Raw genomic sequence first — 19331 nt, 5'->3', positions numbered from 1 at the left:
GGAAAACAAAAGAAAGCTGGAGTAGCAATTCTCATATCAGACAAAATAGACTTTAAAATAAAGACTATTACAAGAGACAAAGAAGGACACTACATAATGATCAAGGGATCGATCCAAGAAGAAGATATAACAATTGTAAATATTTATGCACCCGACATAGGAGCACCTCAATACATAAGGCAAATGCTAACAGCCATAAAAGGAGAAATTGACAGTAACACAATCATAGTAGGGGACTTTAATACCCCACCTTCACCAATGGACAGATCATCCAAGATGAAAATAAATACGGAAACACAGGCTTTAAATGACACATTAAACAAGATGGACTTAATTGATACTTATAGGACATTCCACCCAAAAACAACAGAATACGCTTACTTCTCAAGGACTCATGGAACACTCTCCAGGACAGATCATATCTTGGGTCACAAATCAAGCCTTGGTAAATTTAAGAAAACTGAAATTGTATCAAGTATCTTTTCTGACCACAACACTATGAGACTATATATCAATTACAGGAAAAAAATCTGTAAAAAATACAAACACATGGCGGCTAAACAATACACTACTAAATAACCAAGAGATCACTGAAGAAATCAAAGAGGAAATCAAAAAATACCTAGAAACAAAAGACAATGAGAAAATGACAACGCAAAACCTATGGGACGCAGCAAAAGCAGTGCTAAGAGGGAAGCTTACAGCAATACAATCCTACCTCAAGAAAGAAGAAACATCTCAAATAAAGAATATAACATTATACCTAAAGCAATTAGAGAAAGAAGAACAAAAAACTCCCTAAGTTAGCAGAAGGAAAGAAAGCATAAAGATCAGATCAGAAATAAATGAAAAAGAAATGAAGGAAACAATAGCAAAGATCAATAAAACTAAAAGCTGGTTCTTTGAAAAGATAAACAAAATTGATAAACCATCACCCAGACTCATCAAGAAAAAAAGGGAGAAGACTCAAATCAATAGAATTAGAAACAAAAAGGAGAAGTAACAACTGACACTGCAGAAATACAAAGGATTATGAGAGATTACTACAGGCAACTGTATGGCAATAAAATGGACAACCTGGAAGAAATGGACAAATGCTTAGAAAAGCACAACCTTCCAAGGCTGAACCAGGAAGAAATAGAAAATATAAACAGAGCAATCACAAGCACTGAAATTGAAACTGTGATTAGAAATCTTCCAACAACAAAAGCCCAGGACTGGATGGCTTCACAGGTGAATTCTATCAAATATTTAGAGAAGAGCTAACACCTTTTCTTCTCAAACTCTTCCAAAATATAGCAGAGGGAGGGGCACTCACAAACTCATTTGAAGAGGCCACCATCACCCTGTTACCAAAACGAGACAAAGATGTCACAAAATAAAGAAAACTACAGGCCAATATCACTGATGAACATAGATGCAAAAATCCTCAACAAAATACTAACAAACAGAATCCAACAGCACATTAAAAGGATCAATCACCATGATCAAATGGGGTTTATCCCAGGAATGCATGGATTCTTCAATCAATGTGATAAACCATATTAACAAACTGAAGGAGAAAAAACATATGATCATCTCAAAAGGTGCAGAAAAAGCTTTTGACAAAATTCAACACCCATTGACATAAATCACAGCAAGATCCTTTTTGACCCACCTCCTAGAGAAATGGAAATAAAAACAAAAATAAACAAATGGGACCTAATGAAACGTCAAAGCTTTTGCACAGCAAAGGAAACCATAAACAAGATGAAAAGACAACCCACAGAATGGGAGAAAATATTTGCAAATGAAGCAACTGACAAAGGATTAATCTCCAAAATATACAAGCAGCTCCTGAAGATCAATATGAAAAGAACAAACAACCGAGTCCAAAAATGTGCAGAAGACCTAAATAGACATTTCTCCAAAGAACATATACACATTGCCAACAAAGGCATGAAAGGATGCTCAACATCACTAACCATTAGAGAAATGCAAATCAAAACCACAATGAGGTATCACCTCACACCGGTCAGAATGGCCATCATCAAAATATCTACAAACAATAAATGCTGGAGGGGGTGTGGAGAAAAGGGAACCCTCCTGCACTGTTGGTGGGAATGTAAATTGATACAGCCACTATGGAGAACAGTATGGAGGTTCCTTTAAAAACTAAAAATAGAACTACCACATGACCCAGCAATCCCACTACTGGGCATATACCCTGAGAAAACCGTAATTCAAAAAGAGTCATGTACCAAAATGTTCATTGCAGCTCTATTTACAATAGCCAGGAGATGGAAGCAACCTAATTGTGCATCGACAGATGAATGGATAAACAAGATGTGGCACATATATACAATGGAATATTACTCAGCCATAAAAAGAAATGAAATTGAGTTATCTGTAGTGAGGTGGATGGACCAAAGTCTGTCATACAGGGTGATGTAACTCTGCAAGAGAAAAACAAATACCATGTGCTAACACATATATATGGAATCTAAAAAAAAAGAAAAAAATGGTTCTGAAGAACCTAGGGGCAGGACAGGAGTAAAGATGCAGATGTAGAGAATGGACCTTAGGACGCGGGGAGAGCGAAGAGTAAGCTGCGATGAAGTGAGAGAGTGGCAGTGGCATATATACACTACCAAATGTAAAACAGATAGCTAATGGGAAGCAGCCGCATAGCCCAGGGCAATCAGCTCCATGCCTTGTCACCACCTAGAGGGGTGGGATAGGGAGGCTGGGAGGGAGACACCAGAGGGAGGGGATATGGGGAGATATATATATATATATATACGTATGGCTGATTCACTTTGTTATACAGCAGGAACTAACACACCATCATTAAGCAGTTATACTGTAATAAAGATGTTTAAAAAGTATGCACAACGTTTTAAATAAAAACAACAGGTTAACATGTAGTGAGTATTGGTGTGGATGGCTCTTAGATAATATGATTGGAAAGTTCCCAAAGGATATGACATTGAAGATGAGGCCTGAAAATTGAGAGGGTACTAGTTCTTCAAAGAATGAAGAAGACAGACGTGGATAATACAGCAGCCTGCAAGAGGTCCCCGAAGTGAGAATAATATCTCGGAATGTATGAGAAATAATGTCTTAGAAAATAGTCAAGAGAGGAGGGGTAGTTGAAATGTAGCAGGAATGGTCTAACTATATCTGCAGTACAATGCTAGATTCTGGTTACCCCTTGTTAAGGAAGGCATTGGAAAAAAGGAGTCTCTATGAGAGAACAGAATAAACAGGATGAAAGAGATACAGAAATCATGCCATGTGAGAAACAGAAGTAACTGCATATTAAATATCAATGAGAGATGGCCTAGGTAGCCAGGGATGGTAATTGATACTGTCGTATTTTCTCCCAAAGGCTGACATGGTAAAGAATGATTTGATTTGTTCAAATCAATACAAGTGTCCAAGAGTAGAGAGTTAAGGGGACAGAATTTGGCTTTATAGAAAGGAGAAAGTTCTAACAATTTTTCTTGTTCAGCAAAGGAATCAACTCTTTCCCTCCAAAGAATTGCAGTGGTCAAGCTGAGGCTATATAATGCCTTGCCAAGAACACTTTATTAGAGATTTCTATGTTGGCTTCTGGTGTAGATTAGATGACACCTCAAAATCATCCAGTTCTTAACCGCTATAGATCTGTAATATTGTTGTATCCAAAACAAATAGTTACAGTATGGCCTGATTCGCAAGAAAGACAGATGCTGAGAATTCAGCACCAAAGACAGTCCTTCAACAGGTGGGACTGACCTTGTTATCTGTAAGAAAGCATAGATGCGTAAATGGGATATTGGGTTGGCCCAAAATCTCGTTCGGGTTTTTCCATAAGATGCTATGGAAAAACCCAAACGAACTTTTGGGCCAACCCAATACTAATCTGATCAAAATTCCAAACGCAAGTGCCTGTGAACAACTCACACTTCATGAAGGTGCCTGTGAGGACTCTGAGGACCATGCTTCATAACGGACATCATACTCGGACTCTCCATGGTTTTTACAGGGCTGGATTAAATTACTCCACATTTATATAGTTCACTGTAGAGTTTATAAAATGTCTTTACTCCCATCCTAATAACAGTCAAGATTTAATGAGTGACCTCCACATTTCTAAACCTAATGACTAATTATGTGACACATGATTTCACTTATTTATTTTTGGTCTCTCCCTTACTAGAATGTAAATGCTATGAGGGCAGGGATTTTTTGTCTGTTTGGCTTACTGCTTTATTCCCAGCACTCAAAAAAGGTGCCTTTTGGGGGGGGGGTGGGGACACAGAGTGTGTGCTTGCTAGATGTTTCCTTAATTAATTAATCAGTCACATCTAACCCTTTTAATAGGTTACTTAAAGTCACACAGTTACTAGGGTTTTGTGTATAGGCAGTCTGATTGTAAAGGCTGAATATTTAGCCACTCTGCTAAGCTGAAAAAACATCTTTACTATTCACAGAATAAATATATCTGAACCCTAAAATTCTCCTCTTACTCTGTTTTGACTGAAACTTGTAGATGGGATCGGAAGCAATGAAATGGACTGACAGTAAATCACTCAACCTTGCCCACAACCATCCTGCAACAAATGCCCATTTCTGCTTTCCGTGAATTTTTTAAATGTAATATAACTTTGCCCTAACCTTTGTTTTTAATCTTCTAGTGATACAGATTTGCTGAATTCTGGTTTTTACTTGACTCAAGACATTTTACCCCTTTCTGAAGGGAGTAAAGCATCACTTTAAAAAAAATACAGCGCTTCTGTTTCTGGCCTGCTTTACAGTTGCTGATTTTCATGTTTACTTATAGTTTCCTTTATTTCTCGCCCTTTTCTTTGCAGATTGTTGTCTTCTGGCTTTTCTATGATAGATTGGAAGGCTGCCTTTATGTTCCAAAAAAGTATACCTAAAAAAAATCTTAGTATCAAAAATAGAATAGTCATTAGCTATTCTATCCTGTCTAAAGTGGGATAATTAGCAGATTTTTATTTACATTCATCAATCCTCCAACTCTTTCTTAGTTTTTGTTGACATAAGAGTGAATTACAGACCCAGATCACAACTGTTAACTTTTTACACTAGACATCTTTTCTTTAAGTAATTGCTTTTAATATTAACCTCTTTGTAACATGTTTAGAGCAATTATTTAGCTTTAATTGAAATTTAATTAGTTTCCATGCTCACTGTGGGTCTTTTTATTTCATATTTCTCTATTCTTGATTTCTTTATTTTGATTCATTGCTTGGTCAGTTGCTCTTTGAATGATTTATTAGAAGCAGGACCTGTGGGCCCCTCAGGATGGTGAGAATGTCTTTCTGATGCATTTACACAAGAACAACAACTTGGCTGGTAAGAAATTTGTGGGTTATAACATCTCCTCAAAACTCCTCCAGGCTTAACTGCATTGTCTTCCGCCCTTTATGATATGGTGAAATCTGAGGGGGCCAAGCAGAGATGTGTTAGGCCGAGAATGACTTTCCTGCTCCTGTGTCCCTTTCACCCAACTCCTTTCGGTAAAACTTAATACTACACAGTAATTTGAAATGGTGTGTGGTTTTTCTCTTGCTAGAAAAATACAATACTCTGAGTGCCAGCTCCCACAGCTTTTTCCTCTCTGTTCCTGTGAGGCCGACTATACCCTCAAGACACCTGGCATAAGCACCCATCCAGTTCCATTCCTGCCTGTGTTTCATTACAGCAAACCTTAGCTCCCAAATGGGTGTACACACGGGGTGGCATCAGAGGCATGAGTAACTAAATGGCTTTGTTTATCTTGGAAGCAGTAGTAGAAACGGCTTCTTAGATGAGGTAGCCTCACAGTGGGGTGACTTTTGCCCAATGGCAAAACCGCATGTCTTGAGAAAGGTTTCTATTATACGATGTCTGGGGGGGCAAGACCTCCAGCAATCTTCCTGCCTCATCTGCTGTTCTTCTAGGACCTACCATGCTCAGGTTGGGGAAATCTCTCCTGGGGTCCATCTTCTAGTTCCCTGGGTTCTACAAACTTGGTCTGTCGCTGGGTTTTCAGGAGAATCTTGGTAGGAATGCGATAGCAGGTGAATCGAATGAAGCTACGACTCTGCTCCACAGCATGGAAACCCAACAGCACCTCTTGATACGTTGCCAAGAGCAGGGAAAGCCATCCCTTCTCAGGGTTGTGCTGAACCAAGAAACTGGCTCATATGGAATGCAGAGAACCAAGAAGAAGATGAGCTCCCAGATGCTTCTGGCCATCTTTATATGTCTTCCTCCACAATACATCAGACTGTTGCATGCAGAGGTAAGACCAGATGGACAGGTGGAAGGCAGTCTGGCTTCTTTTTGTAGTTTTATACTCTCTGTGAGGAATGTTGCTTGAACCAGTAATGAATGCAGAACTGAAATACCAATGTGGAATCTAAATGGGTATGTGGACATTTTAAATGTTAATTAGTTTCTCAATCCAGGTTTCTCATAAGGTAATGACTGCCACTGACAGACTAGACTATCTTGGCCACAGGCTGTTCTGTAAGAACTTTAGCAAATCTTGCTTCTGTCTCAGCTTTCCCTTCTCCAGTGAGCCTCTCACTTCTCCAGAAACACTGTGGAACATGGCACATAAGATTCCCTTACATTTATAGAAGCTCTTTGAGGGTACATACTACATAATCTTAATATGAACTATCGGGTCTAGCAAACGTCACTGTTCATTATCTATTTGTTGAATGAAATATGGCAACCTGAAACAAAACATGTCCACAAAAGCATCCTAGATGGAAAATACTTGAGTATAAGAGGAACTTAAAGATAGTTAGCTTGCGAATATAAGACCAGATGGGTCTGTGTGTATAGAGGGGAAGTGAATGGTGGAAAAGTTCTTATGTAACTGAAAAAAAATGCCACCTGAGAAGGTGATTGCACTGGTTCTACTGGGACCTAAAAGTATGGATCAAGAGCAATGGGTAGAAGCTACAATAAACGATATATTTAAGTCAGTTTAAAAAAAAGCTTTCTTAGAGCCACAGCCTCCACAAAGATCAGCAAAGTTACCACATAAAGAAGTGAGTTCTCTGTCATTGGAGGTATTCAAGAATAAGCACTAACATCATCAAATAAATGCTGGAGAGCATGTAGAGAAAAGGGAACCCTCCTACCCTGTTTGTGGGAATGTAAATTGGTGCAGCCACTATGGAGAACAATATGGAGGTTCCTTAAAAAACTAAACATAGAGTTGCCATATGATCCAGCAATCCCACTCCTGGGCATATATCCAGAGAAAACCTTAATTCAGAAAGATACCTGCATCCTAATGTTGATAGCAGCATTACTTACAATAGCCAAGACATGGAAGCAACCTAAATGTTCATCATTTGAATGGATAAAGAAGATGTGATATATATGTATATGTGTGTGTATATATATATATATATATATACACACACACACACACAATGAAATACTACTCAGCCATAAAAAAGAATGAAATAATGCCATTTGCAGCAACATGGATGGACCTAGACATTGTCATACTAAGTGAAGTCAGTCAGAAAGAGAAAGACAAATATCGTATGGTATTACTTATATGTGGAATCTAAAAAAATGATACAAATCAACTTATTTACAAAACAGAAATAGACCCATAGACATAGAAAACACACTTATGGTTACAAAAGAGGAAAGGGGTTGGAGGACTTTGGGATTAACAGATACATTACTATACATAAGACAGATAAACAACAAGGTACTAGTGTATAGTGCAGGGAACTAGTTACAATATCCTGTAATAAACCATAATGAAAAAGAATATGTATATATAACCGAATCACTTTGCTGTACACTAGAAAGTAACACAACATTGTAAATCAACTATACTTCAATTTAAAAAAAAGAATAATTATTAACATCAGTTAACTGTGATATTGTAATATTGACTGAAGCACTGTTTTGTATGTAGGGAGAGGGAGGGAGACATTGGATGACCTTTCAGATCCTTTACAGCCCTGTGATTTTGTAATGTTATGACTGGCACTCCTCAGTAACCAAAAAAATATTTGACACAAAAAGGTTACCTTGTCTTTGGGAGAAAAATACTTCCTAATGTGACTAACGGTAATGATAAAGGGGTTAGCAGTCACTGATTAACTAAAACATGTTTAGTGCATTAATTGATATCAAATTTATAGGTATTCTTTTATAGATGAGGAAATTAAGTCTTAGATCTGCATATGATTTGCCCAAGTGAAACACCTTTCTGTCCTCTAATACAGGGGTCTCAGAATTTTTTTCTGTAAAGGGCCATATAGTAAATATTTTAGGCTTTATGCAGCACACAGTCTGTCTCAACTACTCAAGTGTACTGCTGTAGCATCAAAGCAGTTACAGACCATGGAAATGAATAGGTGTCGCTGTATGAAAAACCAAAAACCAAAACCCAACAACCCTTTACTCACAAAAAAAGGCATGGGTCAGGATGATTTGGTCCACGGGCCTTAGTTTGTCAACCTCTGCTCTAAAGCCATGCTGCCTTCTTATTTAAGAATGGAAAAACAAGGCAAGACATGGCCTCCATATGGCCATACTTACTCCATTTGCTTTGCTGAGTGCCTGGAAGTAGATGCTGTAGCTTTTCAGAGGGGAAAGAGGTGGGTTCCAGTAGCCATTGTATGTCTTGTTGTCACCCACTGTAAATGGCTGGGTGACAGGCAGGTTGGCAGGCTTCAATTCAGCAGCAAAGTAGTGCAGAGAATCGAGGCTGGAGGCATTCCTATAGCTCACCGGCACCGAAAAGCACTCAATGATGTCAGCTGCCCTCCGTGACTTCTGAAGCCGCTCCTCCTTGACAACCAGCTGATAAACACTGGACAGGAAAGAGGAGAGGCAGATGAGCAACCCCCTGGAGGGATGAACTTTTATCATCGTCACTTCTGTCTGCAACTTAAACCTCCCTCCTGAGCTTCAGACTTATAAACCCGCTGCTTTGCAGAAACAGATTTCCATTTAGATGCTCCAAAGCCAGCTCACACTGCATATGTCCAAAAATGCAACTCAGTTTCAACCCCTACAAACCTGTATGTTCCTCTTCTCCATTTCTTTCCTTAGTGAGGGTAGCACTGCTCATCAAGTGGCCAGATCTTGAAGACGGGGCTCATTCTCATTTCCTGTATCCTTGGTTTGCACTCTGCTTTGATCAACAAGCTCTGTTGACTCGATATCAGCAATCTGAACCTGCCCCTCCCTTTTTCTCTCCTCCCATCAAACTGTTGGGGTTGGGCACTTCCCCACCTCTTAGCTGAACTCAGCTAGTCTCTTTGCCTCTAATTGATTGGGTCAACTCACCAGTCAATCCACTGACCTTCCTGAACATAAACACTGTCCCTCTTCAAGCACGTTCATAGGCTCTCCGTTCTTCAAACGAGACAATCTAGACTCCTCATCCTGACCTTTGGGGCGCTTTGTCTGGCTTCTAGTCTACCCCTCAGACAGTCTTATGGTAAACCCCTCATTGCAGCTGCTGCAGACCCCACGCTATCGCACAAACCTCCTTTGGATCCCAGCCTATGCCATCACCAGTCCGTGCTTCCTCCATCTGCAATGCCCTCTCATTCAACTTCTGCCTGTGGAAGCCCTTCTCTAAAGGCTAAGCCTATCTTTCACCTCCTCTATGAAGCCGGTATAGATCCTCCAAATCTGAATGACCTTCCCCCTACTTCGCTCCTCCACTGTTCGTTAATGGCTATCTGCTCGGGACGGCAATAACATAAGCATGGAACTGCCGTTTCTAGGTCTAGACTGTGACCTTTCAGGCAGTGGAAGTTATGGCTTTGTTATCTCTGTATCACTCTCCTCCATCCACATACTGCTCAGCTGGTTGCCTGATACCTACATAGTGATCAGTGAATGCCTGTTCAAATGGACCAAATTGAACTAAAATTGAAAATAAGCATGAAACCCAACCTGACAGGATGCAGAAACCCTAATCAAGATAAACAGCGATTCTTCTGAGCTCCTGTCTAGTGATCTCACACATTCCCTTCGACTTAGAAGGACTGTAAGAAGGTGTCAATGTGTGAAGAGAGATGACCGAGCCTTTGTAAAACACCAACTGCGTGCCAACTGTGTAGGCTCCTTTCATAAAAGTTATCCTAAACTTTGTGAATTTTGATAACATTTTACTATCTCTTCAAATGCCCACAGTTTGTAGTTCTCTTGAATAAATGCTTTTTTTTTTTTCCTTTTTTAAGATCTTTATCGCACATATCTCTGGGACTCATGATTTAAGCCAATTATCCAAAGAGTACCTCCAGGAACTTTTGCAAATTAATGAAGTGATTGCAGCAATGGCCTCAAACCAGTCATTTAAAGATGACACAGTGAACGAACACATGGTTTATAAAAATGGAACGTGGTGAGTGCTACCATTCTTCAATCAGGCTACCCATCTAAAGACACCTGGTTAAGAAGCACAACTTGGTGGAGACAGAGGTACAGGATTATTTAATTAAGGAAAAAAGGCTACAGAGGGACTGACCCAAGGAAACATGACACAATCAATGTGTCAAGTCTTCCCCTGGATCTCCTTGAGCATGGGGACGGTCAGCAATGTGGATGGGAAACAAATGGGCATGTGAGTGCTGCCCCTGGATGAGTGATATGGGAGTGGAGGTGAGCAACAGCTCAATGAGATGCCTGCTATCTGCTGTGCACATCTGGACAAGAACTCAACAGCCCAGAGTGCATGAGTGACATGTGAGTGAATGTGGCCAACCTCTCTGGGAGTACAAACTACATCTGAGTGTGAACGATGTCCAAATGAGGATCTGTAGGACCTGGGTGTCTGAAAGCTGAGTGAACATGTATACTCTCTGAATGAGCGGGGGTAACATCCAGACAAGTGTGAACCTGAGTGTTCGGACACCTAAATAAGTGTGTATGAAATCTGAGTGAGTGTCTCCAACAGCCCAAAGTGTGTGTGTGTATTTGTGTGTGTGTGAGACATCCAAATGTGTATATAAAACTGAAGTCAACAGGGCTTCCCTGGTGGCGCAGTGGTTGAGAGTCCGCCTGCTGATGCAGGGGACACGGGTTCGTGCCCTGGTCTGGGAAGATCCCACATGCTGCGGAGCGGCTGGGCCCGTGAGCCATGGCCGCTGAGCCTGCGTGTCCGGAGCCTGTGCTCCGCAACGGGAGAGGCCACAACAGTGAGAGGCCCGCGTACCGCAAAAAACAAAAAAACTGAAGTCAACAAATAATTAAATTAAATTATGACTTTACTATTCATCCTATCCTCAACTCTGAGGTCTTTTTCAATGGTACCATCACTACGTTTATCAGGACAAGCTCAAAACAGTCCCTGAAAAACAGCACAAAGACCCAAGTCCCAAACTGAGGTCATGGGGTGAGAGTGGAGGAGCACCTATGCCAGTTTTCAGGACCTGTATTACTTTACATATAACAAGACTCTCGAGTAAAACTGAAGCTGGCTAGTGTGCTAAGGTACTTGTTGAGGGTCCATTACTCATGTGACTCTCATCTATGAGGGAAAGGGCAAAAAGGAATTAAGAGAAAAGGAGCAACAGCCTCTTGGGTTCACCTGTCCATGCTTGCAATAGCACCTACAATACTCTACACTGGGCTTGGGGGGCACTCAACCGATCCAGCCCTCATGCCCTCTTGACCAGGTTGGGAGGGACCAACAGCCTCATCCCTAGAAGCAGGACATTGAAAAGAGCTATGGGTCCCTGTTTTCCCCTGAGGCCCAGCCTATCCCTAATCACCACTTGGGTTAATCCCACCCACACGAGAAGACCTCTGTCTCTGTTTCTCAGCCCAGAACTCTCATGCCACCCTTGAATCCTTCTGTCATCCTTACCCCAAAACCTTGGGAGCTTCACTGGGGCTGGATTCCACTCCCTAGAATCATTCTGTTGTCCCTGTCCCTCCGATAACGGGATGGATCAAGAAGTGTCACAAGGCTGGCCCGAGGGCTGCCCATGAGTGGCATGAGATTCTGCAGTCATGGACAGCCAAGCAGTGGGGTCTTCATTGAGCTCTGACACGTGAATGCTGCCAAGGGCTACAGAGAGAGGCAAATCATCTCTCCAGGGGTCAGTCTGAGACCCCACTGCCCCCTCCTCCCCACCAATCTGATTATTGAGGACTCACTTGTCAATTCAACCAAACTCAGCAGCCCGATTACAGATGAGGAAACTGAGGCTGAGAGGCTGAGTGCCACATGGGTGTCAAACTGCAGCAAAAGTAGAAATCCAGACCCACAGTCAGTTCAGTATCCTTTCTTTTTCTCTACCTTCCTTCTTCCATAAGCCAACAAAATGTGCAGAGGGCCTTCCAAGCATTTTTTTTGTTTTTTTTGCTTGGCAGCTGAAATTGCATAGCTCTATTCCACCCAGCCTCGTCTGAAATCACAAAGACTAGCAAAGGACATTTTTGGGGTTAAACTGTGTTGTCAACATATGGCTCACATACAATTGGGATCGATGTGCCAGAGCACACCCAGCAGCTTCCTGAGGCCCACTGTGTCTGTAGTCTGTCCATTCAGAGGCAAATCTACAATTGCAGCCAGAAAGCTGTAAACCATTTCGTCATATAAATCCTTTTTTGCCAGGGAATGCAGCCTCTCTCAAAGATCTGGGAGTTCTGACTAAGGGGAAGGAGGTAAGAAGTGGCCGAGCAAGTTATGCGGCTTTCCTGTCCCTGAACTACATACTGTAGGAAGCGGTGGGAGAAAGACGAGAGAGGGGGGCATTGTTTTTGTTTCTGAGGTAACTTCATTCTCATCAGCATTCTCTTGAAAATATATTTATCGAAGCTCTTTTCAGCTCACTGGTGATGATTAAATCATACCTAAATGGGACTACCCACTCCCCCCAGCCCAAGTCATTATCTCTAGTGCAAAATAAGTGGTTAGAATAAACTATTCAGGATCATTTGTAAAGAGACAGGATTTTTTTTAAGTAGAAAAGTCCTGATAGTACGAGAATAACTTATTCTTTTCTACGCTTACCTCACAACATACAATGTTTACTCATACATTTCCCCCTCCTGTGATACCTTCTCTATTTCTCCCAATGAGAAGGTGGACATTTATGACCACGTTTTCTGCATAATTTATTATAAGGGTCTCTTCTTTCGGGACCCTGAAAGCTAGGCGGCAACCTCACCTCAATGCATAAGGCCAAGGGGTATTTGTACCTCTTTCACCTCCTTAGCTTTGGTTTCCTCACCGTCAATGTCCATTGTTCATCCTCTTTCTACGGTGACTGATACGCTCCTTCCCCTCTCCTCCCTGACTCTTCAGACCCAGGCTTGCCAGCAACTTCTATATTTTAGTTTCAGTGTCTCCTGAGACAAGAATACTCTACTCTGGTCCGAAGTCCAAGACCCCAGCTCGTAGAGGTCAATAGCCTTAGATGCCTTTAAGAGCAAAACCTGCAGGAACCTCTGCAGGCTTTGGAAGAACCCTGCCGCTGGACTCTCATGCCTCCTCTGCTTTCCGAATTAATAGTTTAGAGGAGGACTCACGCTCCTCTGACCAGGTACCACTGAGGGGCACCAGGGACCTATGAGACCCATGCCTCCAACATAGACACGTCCTGTGGTGCCCTTTCTATATCCAGGGAAGATGTTTCCAGCCAGAGGCTGTATCCATTCAGAATGTTGAAGTCAGAAGACAGATAGAGGGGATGCTGCCCAACTTCAGAAAGTGGCATATTTGAGCCAATGTGCTCCCAGAAATAGGTTTGTTTTAGTTCACGTTCTTCTAGAAACAGACCCTCAGCTAAAGTTTCAATGCAAATAATCTGTTAAAGAAGTGGTCCCAGGAGAAACCAGTAAGGGAGTGAGGGAAGAGGAGAGAACAGGGCAGAAGCTAAGTAAGAATATGATTTCAAGGCAAGGTCCCAGACTCAATCTGATCCCATAGGGAGCTCTGGAGCATAAATTGTACCCCCCAGTTTGTCTTATCTCAAGCCAAGGGTATTTGAGCCTCTGATACCAATCAGTTATTGGTTACGGACCCTCCTGCAGAGACAAACTCCCAGGTACTCCCAACTTTGTGGGTCAAACAGGGTGGCTCTGGTAGCGTAACGGCAACCCTTCAAAGATGGTCACGGTCAAGGGCCATTTGCATCAAAGCGCATAGAATATGGAGGATGGGCACATTGCAGGAAAGGGGAGATGAGGGGATCTCTATGAGCACCAACAGTTCCCCTACAGGGCACCTATGACCAATGACCACATGGGACTTGCATAAGAGCAGAGATCCAGTTAGGCAAAGTATTTTTCAACCTCTGTTTTCAGCCCAACTCTGCTGAGGCATGTGGTAACATTCCATCAATCACAGTGGCTTCTCCACCAAGATTTCTTTTTTTTCTTTTATAATATTATTTATTTATTTGTAACTTTGATTTACTTTTATAGTTGAAGTAAGTATAGTATTATACTTTTATAGTTATATAAGAGCCACAGGTACAAGGAGTTGATAAATATGTACAAGTATAAAATATCTAAGTAAGTGTAAAATAAAAATAGTTTTAAGTCCAGTGGAAGCCCCTTCAGGCAGCTCCCACATCCTTTGGTGGCCCCACTGATCACTGAGCACACCCTTGCTTGTAGGCACCACAAGATGTTCAAGGTTCACCTGTGCCCTCCTTCCCTGGAACCATAATCAGGCACTTCTGGGCACCAAGTAAGCTCATTGTACTGTTATACAATTGCCTCTATGCCCTTCAACTGGACAGAATTAAGGAATACAGTTTTTAATTGAAGTATAGTTGATTTACAATTTTGTGTTAGTTTCAGGAGTGCAGCAAAGTGATTCACTCATACATATATGTGTGTGAATTCTTTTTCAGATTCTTTCCCATTATAGGTTATTACAAGATATTGAATATAGTTCCCTGTGCTATACAGTAGGACCTCGTTGTGAAATACCTTTTTAAACATCATAAGTTCATACTGATTAGTTCATACTGGTATTGCCAGTTCAAATCCAGTAATATAAGATTCTTCGTTACCTTTCCCATATTTGTTTTTCCGAATTCCTACACCAAGAACCCTCATTTTCAATATCAATATTTTACTCATATACATTGTCACATGACACACACAAAATAGTTTCACAATTAACTCATCAACACTACAACGAACCTCAAAACTTATAAGTACAGTTCAAGATTTCTGAACTGCCCTGCTCTAGTTCCCTCCCAGATGGTTCAGTCCTAAAGCCATTAGACAGGGCAGAGCAAGCAGGCATCTGTACATGATGAGGGAAGCCATGGTGGTCCAGAGTAGGGAGTGGAAGCCCACCCAGCATCTCTGAGTCTGTTTCTGGAAGAACCCAACCTAAAATAACCTCTATATGCCTCAACTTCCTCATATTTAAAAATCAGGGTGTGGGCCTTCTTGAGTGGTGGAGCGAGGAGCTCAGCACATTCTCTCTCCAAAGAGCAATGGTTAAACTGAACAGTATTAGCAACGATAACAATTTTAGTGGTGACTGGAGGAAAATTTATAGCCTGAAATAACTATGTTAGAAAAGAAGAGAGATCTCAAATCATTAATCTAAGTATCTACCTTAAGACAGTAGAAAAATAAGAGCAAACTAAACTCTAAATAGGCAGAAAGAAAACAAGAATAAAAATCAGAGTGAAAATCAATGAAACAAAAGTTGGTTTTTGAAAAGATCAACAGAATTGGCAACTCTTTCTCTACACTGATCTGAAGACAAAGAGCTATGACGTAAACTAACAACATCAAGGATGAAAGAGGAGGCATCACTACTGAGCCTATAGAAATTTTAAAAATTACAAGGGAATGCTAGGAAAAACTTTATGCCAAATAATAGACAACATAGATGAAATAGATAAATTCGTAGAAACACAACTTGCCAAAACTGACTCATGAAAAAATAGAAAATTTCAATATACTCGTAACAGTAAAATAACTGAATTAGTAATTAAATTCTTCCCTCAAAAAGCCCCGCCCATATGGCAAATATTAAAACAATAAATAGTTCTGATATCCAGAAAATAGGAAATGTATCCTGACTCATTCTGTGAGGCCCTGATATCAAAACCAGAGTAATACATTACAGTGAAAGTAAACTACAGCATTATCCTTCATGAATATAGATCTAAAAAATATTTAACCAAATATTAGCAAACTAAATCTAGCAACATATGAAAAAGATTGTACATCATGACTAAGTGAGATTTATTACAGGAATGCAAGGTTGATTTAATATCCAAAATCAATTAATGCAATACACCATATTTTTCAAATAAAGGGAAGAAACATCGTGATAATTTCAACAAGTTCAGAAAAAATATTTGAAAAAAATCCAATGCATATTTATGATAAAAAAGTACTAACAAACTGGGAATAGAAAAAAAAAAACCTTTCTAAATTTGGTAAGTCCATCTACAAAATACATAAAACTAACATCATACTCAAGGGTAAAAGATTGAATGCTTTCCCTTTAAAATCAGGAATAAGACAAGGACATCTGTTTAACATTGTACTAGAGATTCAAGCCAATGAAATAAGGCATTGTACTAGAGATTCTAGTCAGTGAAGCTAGTCAATTCATTAATTAAAGGTACCCAGATTTGAAAGGAAGAAGTAAAACTTTTTACTTGCTGGTGACATTATTCTGTATGTAGAAAATTCTGAAGAATATACACACACACACAACTTGAAATAAAACAATTTCAATAAGGTCACAAGATATAAGACCAATATACAAAAATGAATTATCTTTATCACTAGGAAAGGACAATCTGAAAATGAAATTAAGTAAACAATTCTATTCACAATAGTATCAGAAAGAATACCTAAAAATAAATCTAAACAAAAGATGTAAAATACTTAGACACTGAAAAGTATAAAAAACTGCTGAAAAAAATGAAGAAGATCTAAATAAATGAAGAGACAGTCCCTGTTTATGGATTGAAATAGTCAATATTGTTAAGATGGCAATTCTCATCAAATTTATCTATAGATTTAAAGCAATCTCTATCAGAATGCCAGAAGACTTTTCAAAAAAACAAGCATCTGATAAATTGGATGTTATCAGATTAAAAAAAAAATTGACTTCAAAAGACACTATTAAACCAATGAAAAGACAAGCTACATATTGAGAGAAACCATTTGAAAGGTATGCAAGGTATGCAAGGTATGATGACATATCTAACATACATAATGACACAATACAACTCAATAATAAAAACACTAACAACCCAATTTAAAAATTGGCAAAAGATTTGACTAGACATTTCACTAACAATAAAATACAAGTGGTTTATAAACTCATGAAAAGATGGTCAACCTTAAGAGGTGTGGCCAAGATGGTGGTGTCGGAAGACACTGAGCTCAGCTCCTTCCATGGGCACACCAAAATTACAACTATTTACAGAGTAGCTATCTATGAGAATGACCTGAACACTAGCAGAAAAGATTTTCCACAACTAAAGATATAAAGAAGGAATCAAACTTATATGTGGAATCTAAAAAATAATACAAATGAATATATATGCAAAACAGAAACAGACTCACAGATACAGAAAACAAACTAGTGGTTACCAAAGGGAAGAGGCAAGGGGGGAGGGGCAAAGTAGGGGTATGGGGTTAAGACATACAAATTACTATGTATAAAATAGATAAGCAACAAGGATATATTGTACAGCACAAGGAATCACAGCCATTATCTTATAATGACTTTTAATGGAGTACAATCTGTAAAAATACTGAATCACTATGCTGTATACCTGAAACTAATATAATATTGTAAAACAACTATACTTCAATAAAAAAAATTTTAAAAATAAAAAAAAGAAGAAAAGAAAATAAGACAACAACAATTAAAAAGAAACCACCCCCCTCCCCACTTAGAACAGCTATCGGTAAAAAGACAGACAATTGCAAGTGTTGACAAGGGTATTGGAAAACTGGAGCTGTCATACATTGCTGTGAGAAAGTCAAATGGTGCAGTCACTTTGGAAAATAGTCTGGAAGTTCCTTAAAAAGGTCAACATAAAGCTACCATTCATCCAGCTATTCCATTCATAAATACTTATCTATGTATGTCTATACATAAACTTGTATACAAATGTTAATAACAGTATTATTCGTAATAGCCAAAACACTAAAACAATCTAAATGTCTATCAAGTGGTGAACAGATAAACAATATGTGGTATATCCATATAATGAAATATTATTCAGTAATAAAAGAAACAATTTACTAATATACTCTACAGTACGGATGAGGGTCAAAAATATTATGCTAAATGACAGAAGCCAGATGAAAAACACTTTATATACTGTATGATTCCATTCACATGAAATGTCAAGGAAATGCAAATTTATAGAGACAGCGATCAGATTAGTGTTTGCCTGGGACTGCAGGTGTGAACAGGAATCGACTGCACTCAGGCACACGGTATTTTATGGTGTGATGAAAATTTTCTAAAATGGGACCGTGGTGATGGTTGCACAACCCTACAGATTTACTGAAAATCACTGAATTGTACACTTAAAACGGACTGAATTTTATGGTATGCAAATTATACCTCAATAAAGCTCTTAACGAAATGAGGGAAATGGACTGAGTAATCCTGAATGTTCTTTCTCCCTTCCAAAGGGTCTGTGCTTTAGTATTCAACGATGCACACATTTCAATACGGAAATGCTATGATAAACTTTCGGCATTATTGTACAAGATGGGCTAAGAAACAAGTGTGAGCTTTGTAATCCCCAACAGAATCTAGCTTTGCAATTACATTCCGCACATTAAAGGTCACTTGGAACTGTGAAACTGAAATTTACAATGATATGTCTTAGTTAGCCAACCTTCACTCCAAGGCTCCAGGAATTCCTGTTTTTGTTCACGATTTGCTTAGTCACAATAGCCATTAGAGGAGGCAAGGAAATGGGGAGAGGAATACCTCTGCAGTTTAGCATCAGAACATGTGCGTGTGCATCTTTCCCTGGCTTCTGACTAGCTGTGTGATCCACTGCCCACTCTGTCTTTCATGTACTTACTCATTTACTCATCAGGTTATTTATCGTATGACTACAATGTAGCAGGTTAAAATTTGAATGTAATATGGCCCCTGGGCACTGGGAGCTCAGAACTGAGATGGGGGGGGGGGACAGATATTAAGTGTTCAGTACAGTTCAATATGGGGAGGGCAGAAGGAGGAACTTGGCCAGGGAAGGATTCTGAGAAGAGGGGTGCTTACAGGATAGTGTGAGGGTTAAATGAGATAGTGTGTCTAGAACATTCTTTCTACAGAGCAGAGTGCCTTTTCTAAAAGTTGGCTGGAGCCAAAACAACTG

General features: G+C 39.8%; 1 protein-coding gene across 1 annotated transcript in view; it reads right to left on the bottom strand.

Annotated features, from left to right (window-relative positions):
* PTPRT (protein tyrosine phosphatase receptor type T) overlaps positions 1 to 19331 on the bottom strand; it is a 754628-nt gene that overhangs the window by 222249 nt on the left and 513048 nt on the right. The window contains exon 11 of the mRNA XM_024746810.1: positions 8560 to 8833. Coding sequence (XP_024602578.1) covers positions 8560 to 8833 — 274 coding nt within the window. The remainder of the gene's footprint in view (positions 1 to 8559; positions 8834 to 19331) is intronic.

Source organism: Neophocaena asiaeorientalis, unplaced genomic scaffold (assembly GCF_003031525.2).
Source record: "Neophocaena asiaeorientalis asiaeorientalis breed wild unplaced genomic scaffold, Neophocaena_asiaeorientalis_V1.1 scaffold132, whole genome shotgun sequence".
Lineage (NCBI taxonomy): Eukaryota > Metazoa > Chordata > Mammalia > Artiodactyla > Phocoenidae > Neophocaena > Neophocaena asiaeorientalis.
The sequence above is the reverse complement of the archived record's forward strand: the minus strand, read 5'-3'. Positions and strand labels throughout refer to the sequence as shown.